The sequence below is a fragment of the Mobula birostris genome, chromosome 5 (genome assembly GCF_030028105.1).
Source record: "Mobula birostris isolate sMobBir1 chromosome 5, sMobBir1.hap1, whole genome shotgun sequence".
NCBI classification, from domain to species: Eukaryota; Metazoa; Chordata; class Chondrichthyes; order Myliobatiformes; family Myliobatidae; genus Mobula; species Mobula birostris.
In genome coordinates this window covers 82,014,822-82,033,151 of record NC_092374.1, presented here as the reverse complement: position 1 = coordinate 82,033,151, position 18,330 = coordinate 82,014,822, and the positions used below count along the sequence as shown (strand labels likewise).

Below are 18,330 nucleotides of genomic sequence, written 5' to 3'. Positions count from 1 at the left end.
CTCTATTCTGCTTTCTGTTACTGCTCTGATCCTGCACTACCTTAGGTACCGATGAGATCTAAATAGATGGCATGCAGAAATGTACCTTTGAAACCTTTGAAGTTTCTCTGTACTCTTTCAATCTAACTTACATCTTTTCTGTAGGTTAGTAACTGAAACTGCACACAATACTCCAAATTAGACCTCACCAACGTCTTTTCCAACTTCAACAGGACTGAAAAGGGCCCTGCTCTCCATGGGATTTAGCTGTACCCAATTTAAGGCCTCCTACATACGAATCGTTGGTGTAAAGTACATAGGCAGATTCTGAGGTTGTCTAAGATATTGGTGAGCCTGAAGACACCAACTCAATATACTGTATTAGGTACAGCTACAATCACTTCGCCATCAGATCTCTCAATAGTCCATGAAGCCACAAACTCTACCTTTCTATTAGTTTATCTAAGAAATGATGTGTTGACATTGGACAGCATACAAACGGGGTTCATGAAAACGATTCTGGGATTGAAAGGTTTGTCATATGAGGAACATTTTATGGCTCTGGGTCTGTAGTCACTGGAAGTCAGAAGAATTAGGAGAGAATCTCATTGAAACTTAGCGAATGTAGAGAGGATGTTTCCTATGGTGGGGGAGTCTCAGACCAGAGAGCACAGCCTCAGAATAGAGGGGAAATTTTCATAGCTAGAGAGCAGTGAATCTATTCGTTGCCACGGGTGGCTGTGGAGGCCAAGTCATTGGGTATGTTTAAGGCAGAGGTTGATCGATTCTTGATAAGTCAATGCATGAAGGGATACGAGAAGAAGGCAGGAGATTGGGCTGAGAAGGAAATGGATCAGCAGTGACAAAATGGCAGAGCAGACTTCCTGGGCCAAACGGTCTAATTCTGTTCGTATATCGCATGGTCTTATACTCTGATGGAACAATGCTGTAAAGTGCTTTAATTAAGGTAAAACTTGTAAAGTCTATATTTCTAACTTGGATTCCACGTGACATGGCTGTGAAGTTCACAGTTGTGGCCTAATAGTTAGCCCTCAAACAATCTCCCTGATGACACAGCTCGTTATTACCCAATGCAACACACACAAACCGCTGGGGGAGCTCAGCAGGTCAGGCAGCATCTACGGAAATGAATACACAGTAGGAGTTTCGGGTTGAGACCCTTCTTCGGGACTGAAAAGGACCCTGCTCTCTATGGGATTTAGACATTTCCAATTTAAGGGTTGTGCCTCCTACATCACCAAAGTTGAATCATTGGGTGTAATGCACTTTGGCAGGTTCTGAGATGGGAAGGATGATATGAAAACGTTATTTTCTTGTAAATTTCAGGACAAATAATGGAAGAATCAAGGGGTAAGGAATGGAGATTTTAGGTTTTTCCCTAATGATTATCCAGTATTGGTCAATGTTACTGACACTGGAAGTAATTTTTCCCCAGAGGTTTCAGACATTGAACTAAATCCTCCTTCCTTTAGTCGAGGTGACCACAGACTTTTGGAGTATTGTGCTGTTGAGTCATACACCAGGGAAATAGGTCTTTCAGTCCTTCAAGTGTGTGCTGACCATCAACCATTAAACTTACACCAATGTACTGTGACCTGGTTGATTTTCCCAATGTTCCCTTTCATCTGGTTACCCCTCCTCCCAGACTCCATCCCCTCACTCACACACAGACTTTGGGGGGGGGGGTAATAATTAACTTCGTCGATCGTTGGCACGCGAGAGGAAATGGGAGGACCCGGGGCAAAGAAACTCTCACATACACGTACACACACGCATGCACATGCATGCACTCAGTATATCAAGTCGAGTTTATCGTCATTTATCTATATACACACACACACACACACACACACACACACACACACACACACACACACACACACACACACACACACACACAGTGCCAGAGGAGAGAATCGAACTCAGTTCTCTGGAGGTGTGAGATAGCAGCTCTACTCACTGTGTCGACTGTGAGGATGGGATTTCCATATGGTCCAGGCTGCAGGACGACTGCAAGCAGCTGCCCTACGAGCAGAGTCTTAACTCTGTTGGGTTCCTTTTAAGCAGTATTTTGAATCTTCAGCAGGTGGAGAAAGGTAGCTCAGCGGTGAAGAGTGACTAATCCTGAGGTGCTGGTGAACAGCCGAGGCCTCTCACTGAGTGTCTCAGCACCTGTCAGTTCAAGAGCCATGCAAGAACTCATTTCTTATCACCCAGATAAATAATAAGCCCTAACGCATAAAAACTGTATGAGTCTCCCTCTCATAGACTCAGCCACAGACACAAACTCCACTTCCTGATAACCGTCCCACTAATACAACTGTACAGTAATGATTCTGCCCCAGGGCAGTAGCAGATCCAATGTGTGGAGTGTTCAGTCAGTACCAGGAATAGTCATTAGCTGAGGAGAACTCTGACAGCTCATGGGGAAGGAAGCCCATAAGACTATAAGACACAGAAGCAGAAGTAGGCCATTTGGCCCATTGTGTCTGCTCCACCAATCAATCGTGGCTGATATATTTTCCCTCTCAACCCCATTCTCCTGCCTTCTCCCCGTAACCTTTCAGGCCCTGATAAATCAACCTCCACTTTAAATATACCCAATGACTTGGCCTCCACAGCAACAAATTCCACAGATTCACCACCCTCTGGTTAAAGAGATTCCACCTCATCTCTGTTCTAAATGAATGTCCCTCTATTCCAGGTGTCCCAACCTTTTTAATGCCATGGACTCCTACCATTAATCGAGGGGTCTGTGGATTGAGAACCCCTGGTCCACTCTTAGGCAATATCCTCTGACCTTACAGAATCAGAATCAGGTTTACTATCACCAGCAAATGTCATGAAATTTGTTAACCTTGTGGTAGCAGTACAATGAAATGCAGGATTAAGGAAAACCCCAAAGGCACTCCACAAGTATGTGAAGAGCAAGAGGATAAGACATGAGAGAATAGGACTGATCAAGAGTGACAGTGGAAAAGTGTGTATGGAACCGGAAGAGATAGCAGAGATACTTAATGAATACTTTGCTTCAGTATTCACTACAGAAAAGGATCTTGGCAATTGTAGGGATGACTTACACGGACTGAAAAGCTTGAGCATATAGACAGTAAAAAAGAGGATGTGCTGGAGCTTTTGGAAAGCACCAAGTTGGATAAGTCTCCGGGATCGGACGAGATGTACCCAGGCTACTGTGGGAGGCGAGGGAGGAGATTGCTGAGCCTCTGTCAATGATCTTCGCATCCTCAAATACATGATAAATAAATATAGAGAGAAGAACTGAGCTACATTAAGTATATATATGTTTTTAAATAGACAAGTCAAAATAAGTACTGCAAATTAACAGAAATAAAAAAGCAGTGAGGTAGTGTTCATGAATTCAATGTCCATTCAAAAATCAGATGGCAGAGGGGAAGAAGCTGTTCCTGAATCCTTGAGTGTGTGTCTTCAGGCTCCTGTACCTCCTCCCGATGGTAAGTGTGAAGAGGGCATGTCCTGGGTGCTGGGGATCTTTAATGATGGGAGCCACCTTCCCAAGACACCGCTTCTTGAAGATACTACAGAGGATGGAAACCATGGTAGAGCTGTGCACCCCCCTCCCATACCAGACAGTGATGCAGCCAGTCAGAATGCTCTCCACGGTAGAAGGCTTTGAGTGTTTTAGTTGACAAACCAAATTTCCATAAACTCCTAATGAAATATAGCGGCTGCCTTGCCTTCTTTATAGCTGCATCAATATGTTGCATTCATGTTAGGCCTGAGATATTGACACCCAGGAACTTGAAATTGCTCACTCTCTCTGCTTCTGATTCCTCTGTGAGGATTGGTTTGTGTTCCCTCTTCTTACCCTTTCTGAAGTCCACAATCAGATCTTTGGTCTTACTGATGCTGAATACAAGGTTGTTGCTGCGACACCACTCAACCAACTGGTATATCTCGCTCCTGTACACCCCCTCGTCCCCATCTGAGACTCTGCCAATAAGCAAACCATATCATCAGCAAATATATAGATGGCATTTGAGCTGTTCCTAGCCACTGATTCATGGGAATAGGGAGAGTAGAGCTGTGGGCTAAGCTCACATTATTGAGTTGCACCAGTGTTGATCGTCAGCGAGGAGGAGTTATTAATTCCAATCCACACAGCTTGTAGTCTTCTGGTTTGGGAGTCGAGGATTCAATAACTGAGGGAGGTACAGAAACCCACCTTCCATGGCTTATCAATCAGGACTGTAGGAATTATGGTATTAAACGCTGAGCTGCAGTCAACAAACAGGATCCCGACATAGGTGCTTGTGTTGTCCAGGTGATCTAAGACCGTGTGAAGAGCCATTGAGACAGCGTCTGTTGTAGCCCTATTGGGCAATAGGCAAATTATAACGGCTCCAGGTCCTTGCTGAGGCAGGTGTTGATTCTGGCCATGACCAACCTCTCAAACCATTTCATCACCAGAGATAGATTTTCAATCACCCTCCTAAGTGCTGATTCATCACCACATCGGAGGCCACATGGGTTCAATGTCCATTCAGAATCAGATGGCAGAGGGGAAGAAGCTGTTCCTGAATCGTTGAGTGTGTGTCTTCAGGCTCATTAACTCCTACCTGATGGTAACCATGAGAACAAGGCATGACCTGGGTGATCGGGTCCTTAATTATGGATGCCTCCTTTTTGAGAGTTTGCTCCTTGAAGATGTCCTGGAATACTACGGAGGCTAGTGCCCATAATTGAGCTGACTATTTTACAAATCTCTGTACCTCACTTCGATCCTGTGCAATAGCTCCCCACCCCCCATACCAGAGAGTGATGCAGCCAGTTAGAATGCTCTCCTCGGTACTGCAAGTGTCTTTGGTGACATACTGAGTCTCCTCAAATTCTTAATGAAATATATCCCTGTCAAGGATTCTTTGTAGCTGCATCGATATGTTGAGATCAGGATAGATCCTCAGAGATGTTGACAGCTGCTCACTCTCTCCACTTCTGATCCCTCTATGAGGACTGGTGTGTGTTCCCTCATCCTACCTTTTCTGAAGTCCACAATCAGTTCTTTGGTCTTGCTGACGTTGAGTGTAAATTTGTTGTTGTGACACAACTCAAGTAACTGGTATATCTTGCTCCTGTACAGCCTTTTATCATCATCAGAAATTCTGCCAACAATGGTTGCATCATCAGCAAATTTATAGATGCTGTTTGAGTGCTGCCTAGCCACACAGTCATGGCTTCTCCAATAAAGGAAACATCCGCTCCACATCCACTCTATCTAGGCATTTTAACATTCAATAGGTTTCAATGAGATCCCTCCTCATTCTTCTAAACCTGACAGAGTACAGGCCCAGATACTCATACCTTAAGACTTTCATTTCTGGAATCATTCTCGTGAACCTTTTCAATGCCAGCACAGATAAGGGGCCCAAAGCTCCTCACAGAACTCCAAGTGTGGTCTGAACGAAGAAAATGATGTCAGCGTTTCAACACATCATCAGAAGTACATGGTTCTCTGACAGTGTTGTCACAGGTAGACAGGTGAAGAAGGTGTTTGGCATGCTGGCATACAGGTAAAGCACCCCCCCCCAAAACCATTGAACACATCTACATGAAACACTGTCGTAGGAAAGAAGCATCCAACATCAGAGATCCCCACTGCCCAGGCCATGCTCTTTTCTTACTGTTGTGTAGAAAGGAACAAGAGCCTCAGGACTCACACCACCAGGTCGAGGAACAGTTATTACCCCTCAACCATCAGGCTCCTGAACAAATAAGTACACTCACTTGCCCATCTATTGGGATGCTCCCACAGCCGATGGTCTCACTTTAAGGACTCTTTATCTCATTACCTCATGTTCTCATTACTTATTGCTATTTATTTATATTTACATTTGCACAGTTTGTTGTGTTCTGCACTCCAGTTGATCCTGTTATAGTTACTATTCTATAGATTTGCTGAGTATGCCCGCAGGAAAATAAATCTCATCATTGTATATGGTGACATATACAGTTGAAGTCAGAAGTTTACATACACCTTAACCAAATAAGTTAACTCAGTTTTTCACAATTCCTGACATTTGATCCTAGAAAACATACCCTGTCTTAGGTCAGTTAGGATCACTATTTTATTTTAAGAGTGTGAAATGTCAGAATAATAGTGGAGAGAATGATTTATTTCAGCTTTTATTCCTTTCATCACTTTCCCGGTGGGTCAGAAGTTTACATACACTTTGCTAGTATTTGGTAGCATTGCCTTTAAATTGTTTAAATTGGGTCAAACATTTTGGGTTGCCTTCCACAAGCTTCTCACAGTAAGTTGCTGGAATTTTGTTCCATTCTTCCAGACAGAACTGGTGTAACTGAGTCGGGTTTGTAGGCCTCCTTGCTCGCACACGCTTTTTCAGTTCTGCCCACAAATTTTCTAATGGATTGAGGTCAGGGTTTTGTGATGGCCGCTCCAATACCTTGACTTTGTTGTCCTTAAGCAATTTTCCACAACTTTGGAAGTATGCTTGGGGTCATTGTCCATTTGGAAGACCCATTTGCGACTGAGCTTTAACTTCCTGGCTGATGTCTTGAGATGTTGCTTCAATATATCCACATAATTTTCCTCCCTCATGATGCCATCTATTTTGTGAAGTGCACCAGTCCCTCCTGCAGCAAAGCACCCCCACAACATGATGCTGCCACCCCCATGCTTCACGGTTGGGATGGTGTTCTTCGGCTTGCAAGCCTCACCCTTTTTCCTCCAAACATAAGGATGGTCATTATGGCCAAACAGTTCAATTCTTGTTTCATCAGACCAGAGGACATTTCTCCTAAAAGTAAGATCTTGCACTTGCAAACTGTAGTCTGGCTTTTTAATGGCGGTTTTGGAGCAGTGGCTTCTTCCTTGCTGAGCAGCCTTTCAGGTTATGTCGATATAGGATTTGTTTTACTGTGGATATAGATACTTGTCTACCTGTTTCCTCCAGCATCTTCACAAGGTCCTTTGCTGTTGTTCTGGGATTGATTTGCACTTTTCGCGCCAAAGTACTTTTATCTCTAGGAGACAGAATGCGTCTCCTTCCTGAGTGGTATGACGGCTGCGTGGTCCCATGGTGTTTATACTTGCATACTATTGTTTGTACAGATGAACGTGGTACCTTCAGGCGTTTGGAAATTACTCCCGAGGATGAACCAGAATTGACATCATTTTCTGACTTCAATCCAATAGAAAATTTGTGGGCAGAACTGAAAAAGCATGTGTGAGCAAGGAGGCCTACAAACCTGACTCAGTTACACCAGTTCTGTCTGGAGGAATGGAACAAAATTCCAGCAACTTACTGTGAGAAGTTTGTGGAAGGCTACTCAAAATGTTTGACCCAAGTTAAACAATTTAAAGGCAATGCTACCAAATACTAACAAAGTGTATGTAAACTGAGCCACTGGAAAAGTGATGAAAGAAATAAAAGCTGAAATAAATCATTCTTTCTACTATTATTCTGACATTTCACATTCTTAAAATAAAATAGTGATCCTAACTGACCTAAGACAGGGAATGTTTTCTAGGATTAAATGTCAGGAATTGTGAAAAACTGAGTTTAAATGTATTTGGCTAAGGTGTATGTAAACTTCTGACTTCAACTGTATGTACTTTGATAATAAAATTTACTTTGAACTTTGAACTTTGGTTAAAACAAAACTGTTACCGAAACAACAATGAAGAAGCCTTCTACATCTGGCCAAGGACAGACAGAGATATATAGGACCTTCATTGTCAGCGACATAATGGACAGTAAATGAGTAATCATCGAGGAAACAGATGCAGCAGGTGCACACCAGCCACAAGACACCCAGATGTACGGCACTGACAAGCTGGACAATACATTCCGGGAGTTTAGAAAGATTAAATATCAGCTGTTCATGTCGCACGTACATCTAAGTTTGTCACTTGTGCCGAGTCAGATCAGCAAGGATTGAGCTGGGAGTAACCCACATTTCCAGCGCCAGTGTGGGCATGTTGTGTTGGCGCTTGAAATGTGGCAACACTCGTGGGTTGCTCCCAACGCAGTCCTTGCTGATTTGATTTGATGCAAATTTCAATGTATTTTTTTGACGCTTCAATGTACAGTATATGTAGTTAATAAAGCTAATTTTAAAGGCAGGAGTTCCCAACCTGGGATTCAAGGACCCCTTGGATAATGTCAGGGGTTTATGACATCAAAAAGTAGGAACTTCATGTTTCTTGTCTCCTGTGGGCTCCTCGCAGACAACAACTGTGTGAGAAATGACAAAGATGTTCTGAATTCTTTCCTTAGGGTCATAGAAGAGGAGCAAGCTCCTCGTCTCACTAGATCTATGTTGTTGTTGTTCAGTCGTTAAGTCGAGTCTGACCCTTTGTGACCTCATGGACCACAGGGTTCATAGGGTTTTTGTGCAGGATACGGAAGTAGATTACCTGGCCTTTCTTCCGTGCATATACTGCTGCTGCCCAGGTTGGCACCTGGCTGGGTTTGAACTCAGGACCATCTGCCTTGAAGTCCAGTGCTGATGCCACTGCACCATCAGCCCGGCCACTATATCTATACTGACCATTAAATGCCTATCCATATTAATCTCACTTGTGAAAACTTGTTTAAAAGCCTCCTGCATCACAGTGATTCAAATGCTGGCTCAGATATTGTCCTGAGGGTCTCTGCCTCCTCCGCCCTGTCAGGCAGTGTGTTCTAGATTCCAAACCCTCTTAGGGTAAAAAAGATCTTCCTTAATCTCCTCTAAACCTCCAAGAGGACCACAACCTTGTCGTAGGGTCTGGCGGCTTGTGTGCCTCAATGACCCGGACAGCTAAGTTGCTGGAATCAGGGCTTTACTCTTTGGCTCTTGGTAGGGTCACCCATGCCAAATAGGTCAAAGGGTAGAGGACAGACTAAGAGTCGTCCACCAGTCCTCCAGGTTTGGGGGTTCAGCTCAGGGCCAACAACCCTGACGGGTAGAATAAAATTGTTACAGAAACAGCAATGAAGAATTAGTCTACTTCTGAGTGTGACCATATTCCTGAGTCTCTTCCCGGGATTTGTGTAACTGGCAGTAGTGAAAACCAACAGGAAGCTACTGGCACGATGAAGGAAACCTGGGGCACAACAGAGAAGATGGCCAAGGACAGACAGAAATGGAGGACCTTCATTGCTGCCTAAACACCAGCTGTGTAACAGGCAGTAACTAACTAACTAACTAATCCTCTTTAAACCGCTCACTCTTTGCTGTAAGCCTATGCTCTCTTTTCACCTCTGCAACAGGGGAAAGTTACCCTGTCATGGCCGGGGCTCTACTGCTTGGCCACCTCCTGTCCAAAGGAGAACAGGCCCAGCCTCTCCACCTCTTCTCATAAACAAACATCTCCGCACTGGGCAACATCCTGGGGAATCTCCTCAGCACCGTCTCCAACACTCTCACTCCCTTCTGGTAGTCAGGAGACCAGAAGTGCACAGCCGGCCGAGTCCTGGGTGTTAAAAGCTCATGACACAACCTCCCCCAAACTTTCTTGATCAAATTTGTTGATCAAATTCATGCTTAAACTGTCTGAAAATCCCGTTAGATTACCCAGTGTTAACTCCACTTCGCTTCCAGTCAAACAGAAGTTAACAGTGGGTGATCTTTTGGGAGGTGCTACAGAAATGAAAGTTGCTTCTCTTGGGGGAACATGGGGAGTAGTGTGCTCTGCTGACCACGGATGCTAATAAGGCTGTCTGATGTGATCTCATAAACTACAGACCATAAGACCACAGATCATAAAATAGTGGAGCAGAATTAGGCCCATCGAGTCTGCTCTGCCACTTTATCATGGTTGATCCAATTTTCCTCTCAGCCACAATCTCCTGCCTTCTGCCTGTATCCCCTCAAGCCCTGACCAATCAAAAATCTATCAGCCTATGCCTTAAATATATATGAAGACTTGGCCTCCACAGATGCCTGTGGCAAAGAAATCCACACATTCATCACAGTCTGGCTAAAGAAATTCCTCCTCATCTCCGTTATAAAAGGACGCCCCTCTATTCTTAGGCTGGGCCCTCAGTTCTTAGACTCTCCTACCATTATATATATTCTAGTCCTTGTGAAATGAATGCTAACATTGCATTTGCCTTCCTCACCACAGGCTCAACCTGTAAATTAACCTTTAGGGCGTCCTGCACAAGGACCCCCAAGTCCCTTTACAACTCAGTTTTTTGTACTTTCTCTCCATTTAGAAAATAGTCAGTCATTTCATTTCTTCTACCAAAGTGCATGATCATACACTTCCTGACACTGTATTCCATCTGCCATTTCTTTACCCATTCTCCTAATCTGTCTAAGTCCTTCCATAGCCTTTTTACTTCCTCAAAACTACCTACCCCTCCACCTATCTTCATATTGTCTGCAAACTCTTCAACAAAGCCATCAATTCCATCATCCAAATCCTTCACATATAATGTAAAAAGAATTAGTCACAGCATAAACCCCTGTGGAAAATCAATAGACACTGGCAGCCAAGCAGAAAAGGCTCCCTTTATTCCCATTCTTTGCCAGCTGCCAATCAGCCCCTGCTATATCCATGTTACGATCTCTCCTGTAATTTACCACGGGACCATAGCTTGTTAAGCAGCCTCATGTGTGGCACCTTGTCAAAGGCCTTCTGAAAATCCAAGTACACAACATCAACCAATTCTCCTCTGTTTAACCTGCTTCAAAGAATTCCAACAGATTTGTCAGGCAAGATATTCCCTTGAGGAAACCATGCTGACTACAACCTATTTGATCATGTGCCTCCAAGTACCCTGAGACTCCATCCTCAATATTTGGCTCCAACATCTTCCAAACTACTAAGGTCAGACCAACTGGCCTATAGTTTCCTTTCTTCTGCCTCTCACCCTTCTTAAAGAGTGGAGTGACATTTCCAATTTCCCAGTTTTCTGGAACCATTCGAGAATCTAGCGATTCTTAAAATATCATTACTAATACCTCCATGATCTCTTCAGCCACCTCTATCAGAACTCTAGTGTGTACACCATCTGGTCCAGGTGACTTATCTACCTTCAGACATTTCACTTTCCTAAGAAACTTCTCTCTGGTTATGATAACTTTGCACATTTCATGACCCCTGACACCTGGAACTTCCACCATACGGTTAGTGTCTTCCACAATGTAGACTGACACAAAATAGTTATGCATTTAATTCACCATTTCGTTGTCTCCCATTACTACCTGTCCAGGATCATTTTCCAATTGTCTGATATCCACTCTTGCCTCTCTTTTACACTTTATGTATCTGAAAAATCTTATGTTATCCTCTTTAATATTGTTGGCTAGCTTACTTTCGTATTCCATCTTCACATTCTTAATGACTCTTTTAGTTGCCTTCTGTTTTTAAAAGCGTCCTCCCAATCTTCTATTGTACACCCTCTCTTTAGCTTTTATGTTGGCTTTGACTTCTCTTGTTTGCCATGGTTGTATCATCTTTCCTTTAGAATACCTCTTCCTCTTTGAGATGCATAGCTTCCAGAAATTCCAGCCATTGCTGTTCTGCCATCATCCCTGCCAGTGTTCTAATCCAATCAATTCTGGCCAACTCTTCTCTCATGCCTCTGTATTTCCCTTTACTCCACTGTAATTCTGATACATTTGACTTGAGGTTCTCTTTCTCACATTTCAGGGTGAATTCAATCACATTACGATCAGTTGCCTCAAGGGTTATTTTACTGCCCTTTTAGCTCTCTAATTAATTCTGGTTCACCCAATCCAGAATAGCTGATCTTCCAGTGGGCTCAACCACAGGCTGCTCTAAAAAGCCATCTCATAGACACTCCAGAAATTCCCTCTCCTGTAATCCAGCACCAACCTGACTTTCCCAATACACCAGCTTATTGAAGTTTCCCATGACTACTGTAACACTGCCCTTTTGACATGCATTTTCTATCTCCTTTGTTATTTGTAGACCACATCCTTACTACTGTTTGGGGGTCTGTATACAACTCCCATTAGGGTATTTTTATCCTCGCAGTTTGTTAGCTCTATCCACAATGATTCAACACCTACATCACCTCTTTCTAATGATTTGATTTCACTTTTTACCAACAGAGCAACACCACCCCCTCTGCCTTCCTGCCTGTCCCTTCAATACAATGTGTATCCTTGGACGTTAAGTTCCCAGCTATAATCTTCTTTCAGCCATGTTTCAGTGATGCCTACAACATCATACCTGCAAACTGCAAGTTCATCTACCTTATTCCATATACTGTGTGCATTCAAACACCTTCATTCCTGCATTCACCCTTTTCGATTTTGTCTGCCTTTTACATTGCAACTCCGCCTGGTGACTGCAATTTTGCCCTCTCAATGGCCTCTCCTCACTACACATTGCTTCTGTTTGTAAACCAGCTACCTCATCTTCAGCACTATTTTCCGCCTTTCCTATGATACTTCTTGCATTAAAACATAGACAGCTCAGGACACTAGTCACACCATGCTCAATCTTTTGATTCCTGACTTTGTCTGAGATCTTACCAGCATCTCTCGCCACTAACTGTTCCGGCACTCTGCTTCCCATCCCCCTGCAACTCCAGTTTAAACCCCACCATGCGGTATTAACAAACCTTCCCACTGGGATATTAGCCCCCCTCCAGTTCAGGTGCAAACCATCTCTTCCCTGGAAGAGAGCCCAATGATCCAAAAATTTTATGCCCTCTCTCCTACACCAACTCCTTAGCCACGTGTTAAACTGTATAATCCTCCTAGTTCTGGCCTCACTAGCACGTGGCATGGGTAGTAATCCTGAGATCACAACCCTGGAGGTCCTGCCCTTTAACTTAGCACCTAACTCCCTGAACTCCCTCCGCAGAACCTCATCAATTGTCCTTACCCATGTCATTGGTACCTACATGGAACACGACTTATGTTTGTTCACCCTCCCACTTAATAATGCTTAAGGTATCCCAGACCCTGGCAACATACCATCCGGGAATCTCGTTCTCACCCATAGAACTGCCTGTCTGTTCCTCTAAATAATTAATCCTCTGTCACCAAAGTGTGCCTCTTCTTCCCCCTTCCCTTCTGAATCACAGAGGCAGACTCAGTACCAGATACCTGACCACTTTGACTTTCTTCTGTTAGGTCATCTCCCCCTCCGACCACATCCAAAGTGATATACCTGTTGTTGAGGGGGATGGCCACAGGGGTACTCTGTACTGGCTCCCTAAACCCTTTCCCCTTCCTGACTGACACCGAGTGTCCTGGGTCCCGCACCTTGGGGTAACTACCTCTACATATGTCCTATTGACCACCCCCTCAGCCTCCTGAATGATACAGAGCTCATCCAGTTCCAGTTCCAACTCCTTAACGCGGATTGCTAGAAGCTGCAGCCGGGTGCACTCTCTCAGTTATAGTTGTCAGGGACACTGGACATCTCCCTGCCTTCCCACATCCTGCAAAAGGAGGAATGCACTATACTGCCTGTCACCCCTGCTGTCCTGGCTCAGCAGATATAAAGAAGGGGGAAAAAAACTTAAACCCAGAGCTTTTCTTTCCTTTGCTTGCTCTGGTTGAATTCCCTTTTCGCTGAAGCCTCAAAGTGGAATGCCTCAAGATCACCACTCTGGCTTTGTCCACTCAAACAATGGCCGCTGCACTTGCCCCGCCTACCTTCAATTTGCTCTTGCTAATCAATCCCAGTACCAGACTTGAAATGTATAGGAGCAACAGGATTGCTTCACTCTGTATGTAACCCTGTCCAGGATGTGTGTGATGGGACGGTGTAGAGGGAGCTTCACTCTGTGTCTGACCCTGGGAGAGGGAGCTTCACTCTGTGTCTGACCTGTGCTGTCTCTGTTCTAGGAATGTGTGAGGGGAGAGTATAGAGAGAGTGTCACGCTGTATCTAATCCATTCCCCCCCCCCCCGAGAGTGTATGTTTGAACAGTATATAGGGAGTTTCACTCTGTATCTAACCCTTCCCTCTGTACCTAAACCATGTGTTTCCCCCCACTGCCCCGGGAGTATTTCATAGGACAGTGTAGAGGGAGCTTCACACTGTTTCTGACTCGTGCCGTCCCTCCCCTGGGACTGTGTGACCCACCAGCTTTCCTCTCACCTTTCATCAAGATTCTGCGCTTAAAATATTTGTGCAATTCCTTTTTCGAACGCTCTGATGGAGTGTGCTCACAACATATTCATCGGCAGCCTTTCCCCTCGCAAAACAAATCCCTGCGTTGAAGATGTTCTCTCCACTTCCCTTCTCACTCTCTTGTCTACGTCCAGTCTTTTTGAGATCTCCCTCTCAATCCAGGCAGCATCCTCCTCCCTTCTCTCTCAGTACTGTCTCACAGATTCAAAACTCTTTGTCAAATCGCTGATTAACCTTAAATTAAGTGGTTGTCTGATGGCTGGATTTGAGCAAATTCTGTTCACTATCTTCGCCTTTGTATATGCACTTTGAAAGTGCTGGACACAGGGGATTGGAACAACACCCTTCTCCAGTTAATAAATCTGGTATTAGAGGAATTTTCCACTAATCTCAGCTCCTTTTGCTTTATTTCAGAACGTATTGTTAAACTGTCTTTTTGTTTGCTGCTCCTGCCCAATATTTTTCTTTACAAATCTCGATCGATCTTCAATATTCCCAGTAATCTTTCCAGGGAATCCTTCGGAATAATGGAGATATCTTCTTTTTTTTAATTTGGTTTGGGAGTAGAGGAGTAGGGGGAGGGGACGCAGCCGGCAAGACAGGCTGTGGTCCCTGTAGGCCTTGGCCGTTACCATGGGTATGTGCCAAGGTTTTCAAAGAAGTTCCAGACGTCACTGGGTTCAGGACGGGGAGGGGGATGAAATCACTTGACCCAGGGGGTGGCAAATGATGGGATTCTCTGTCTCAGAAGGGTAGGGGAGAGTGAAAAGGGAGGGATGGGGTATCGGGGGAGAGGATGAGGCAGGAAGAGAGGAGTGGAGATAGAGTCACAGAGTCATTGAAAAGTTCAGTGCAAAAACAGGCCCTTCGTGCTGAACCGTTTAAACTGCCTACTCCCACCAGCCTGCACCTGGAGGTTCAGGGACTCTCCGTGACTCCATGGGAATTCCACCCACCGTGTATTCCAATTCCCTCTCATGTTCTCAACAACGTACAGGGTCGGAGGGTTAATCAGCTGTTGTAAATTGTCCGATAGTTTGTGGGTGAGTGTAGATTTTGGGGCAGGAGAGTAGATGGGAATGTGGGGAGAGTGAAATGGGTTCAGTATAAATGGCTGCTGATGGTCAGTACATACACGATGGGCCGAAAAGCCTGCTTATGCACTGTGTGGCTTCACAATTAGGCTGCATTTCCAGTATCCATTTTGGTCAGAGATTGAGATGAAGAGGCTGAAGTGGGCCATTCAGCCCATTGTTACAGCCCTGCTATCCCACAAGACATCATTTCCTCACGGCCATTCTCCAGCACTGAGACACAATCACATTCTTGTGTTAGACAGGTGAGATAGGTGGGGGAGAAGGGAAGTCGGGGGTGCCGGAGAGTGGGGAAAGGAGTGAATCGGTGAAAGTGGGTGAGGAAGCAAAGGATGGAGGGATGGGAGTGAGCAGAAGAGTCAGAGGGAAGGAGAGAAGGGAAAGGGAGAGAGAGCCAGCAAAGGATAGAGAGGCGGGGACAGAGGGAGTGGAGAGAGGGGGACGTGGGGGAGCAGAGAGCAGACAGGAAAGGGGAGCGTTGGTGAAAGTGAGAGAAGCAGCAAAGAGCAAAGAGGTGGGGGTGAGAGGAAAGAACCGAGGGAATGGAGAGCGAGGATGGGACAGAAAGCAAAGGAGGGAAGACCCAGGGGGAGAATGGGAGAGAGAGGGAGAGGGGGAGAGAGGTGGCAGGAAGGAGAAAGACCACAGGGCAGGAAAGAAGGGGAGGGGAGGACTACGGAAGAAGGGGAGGAGGAGTAGGGGAGGGGGAGGGGAGGGGGAGGGGGAGGAGAGAAGTAGGAGAGATGGGGAGGAAGGGAGTTTGGGAGGAGCAGGGGAGAGAGTGGGAGACGGGGAAGTGTGAGGGGGGAGATGGTACAGAAGGGATGAGGGTAGGAGAAGGGGCCAGGTACAGGAGGAATGAGGGGAAGGTGTGAGGTGGGGGGGGGACAGTACAGGAGGAGAGGGGGTAAGAGGGACGAGGGGAAGGTGGGAGGTAGGAAAGGGGGACGGTACAGGAACAGAAGGGCAGTAGGGACGAGGGGAAGGTGTGAGGTAGGAGGGGGGGGATGGTACAGGAGGACAGGGGGTAGGAGGGACGAGGGGAAGGTGGGAGGTAGGAGAGGGGCTGGTACAGGAGGAGGGGGGTAGGAGGGATGAGGGGAAGGTGTGAGGTAGGAGAGGGGGACAGTACAGGAACAGAAGGGCAGTAGGGACGAGGGGAAGGTGGGAGGTAGGGGGGTTATTGAGTGGGATCAGGAGAAAATGCAATGTGACTGGGTAACCTGAGAGAGGAGGCAGGTGAAGAAGAAATCCAACATGAACATCATCAATCAGCAAAGCCAATCGGTTATTCACAGATCTGGGTGCCGGGATTTTTTCATCAGCTCTGATTCTCCGCTGCAGTGACTGGTTTGCAGAGTGATATTAGTTGCCATGAATTATGGAAGAAACTACCTCAGCCGCAGTACAATGCTGTGCCGACAGTGAGGAAGGTTTCAAGCTCTTTAATTATTTACCAGTGTTGCAATATGATATTTTTTCTCCCGGGGGTCCCCTTCCTCCCCTCTCCTCCGCAACATGCCTAGCTTTCCCATCAGTACGAGGAGATATCAATACTTCCAAAGAGGGAAGGTATTGCCTCCCCTCCATCCCAATTAAGACCATATGACATAGAAGCAAAATTAGGCTATTCAGCCCATCAAGTATGGTCTGGCATTCCATAATGACTGAATTACCATCCCTCTCAACCACAATCTACTGCCTTCTCCCCTAAGGCTTTGACACCCTGAATTATCAAGGATTTTTCAATCTCTGTCTTAAATATTCCCAATGACCTGGCAACCACCAGCTGCCTGTAGCAATGAATTTCACAGATTCACCACCTTCCAGCTAAAGAAATTCCTCCTCATCTCCTTTCTAAATGAACGTCCTTCTATTCTGAGGCTGTGCCCTCCGGTCCTAGACTCCCCTACCATCGGAAACATCCTCCCCACATCCACTCTATTGAGGCTTTTCAAGATTTGATTAGGTTTCAATGAGATCCCCCCCTCATTCTTCTGAATTCCAGTGAGTAAAGTGAGCGCACATCAAACACTTATATGATAAGTCTTTTAATACCAGAATCATTTTTGTGAACCCTCTTTGAACCCCCTCTAGTGTCAGCACATCCTTTCTTAGATAATAGTCATAGTCATACTTTATTGATCCCGGGGGAAATTGATTTTCGTTACAGTTGCACCATAAATAATAAATAGTAATAGAACCATAAATAGTTAAATAGTAGTACGTAAATTTGCCAGTAAATTATGAAATAAGTCAAAGATTAGAGGGCAAAACTGCTCACAGTATCCAGGTGAGGCCTCACCAGTGCTTTACAAAGACTCAGCAGTACATCTGTGCTTTTATATTCTGGTCCTCTTGAAATGAACATGGACAATGCATTTGCCTTCCTCACCACCTATCAAACCTGTAATGGTTCTGTTTCTGCAGAGGTTCTGTGCCGGCCGATTAAAACAAATGACCGAGACATCCATTCCAGGCAGATGCGAGTCAAGGCCACTCAGCCCAGCAAGTTGATGCTTGCCCCATTGGTCCATTCCCCTTCTAATTTCCTTGTCATCTCTTCCCACAAGTGGGCACCATGGCAGCTTTGCAGTTAGTGCGACTACTACAGCTCAGGGCGTCGGGAGTTCAGAGTTCAATTCTGATGCTGTCCGTAACAAGTTTGTGTGTCCTTCCTGTCAGCGTGTGGATGCTCCAGTTTCCAAAAGTGCACCAGGTAACTGGTCATACTAAACTGTCCCGTGATTAGGCTAGGGGTAAGTCGGTGGGCTGCTGGGCTGTATCTCGGAATAAACAGAGCTCCGCCCTAATTCCTCCCCTCGCCCACACATGTTGGGTGGGGGCCACTTAGAGCTGCCAATTAACCCATGTGTGAGTGGTGGTAATGGAGAGGCAGGTAGGGGAGGGAGGGGGAGGGAGAGGGAGGGTCAGAGAGAAGGGAGGAGGGGTTGAGGAGGGAGAGGGAGGGTAGGAGAGGGGGAAGAGAGGGAAGGAGGTGGGCAGAACGTGAAGGAGGGGAGGACTAAAGAGAGAACGGGAGAGAGGGAGGTGGTGGGAGGAAGAGACAGGAGAGAGCAAAAGGGCAGAGAGAGTGGGAAGGAAAAGGAGGGGGAGGAGAGGG

The 18,330-nt window shown here is 45.6% G+C and overlaps 1 protein-coding gene across 11 annotated transcripts in view; it reads right to left on the bottom strand.

The window, feature by feature from the left end:
• Positions 1-18,330, bottom strand: part of LOC140197282 (neuroligin-4, X-linked-like) — a 320,059-nt gene that overhangs the window by 288,170 nt on the left and 13,559 nt on the right. For 2 of the 11 annotated variants that reach the window (XM_072257212.1, XM_072257211.1), the window contains one exon: positions 12,084-12,106. The exons of 5 other annotated variants lie outside the window; for them this stretch is intronic. In XM_072257212.1, the coding sequence (XP_072113313.1) occupies positions 12,084-12,106 (23 nt within the window). Of the gene's footprint in view, positions 1-8,419; positions 8,480-9,126; positions 9,152-11,235; positions 11,246-12,083; positions 12,107-15,038; positions 15,048-18,330 lie in introns of all 11 variants that reach the window. 4 more of the 11 variants (XM_072257213.1, XM_072257215.1, XM_072257210.1 and 1 more) reach the window with 4 other exon arrangements.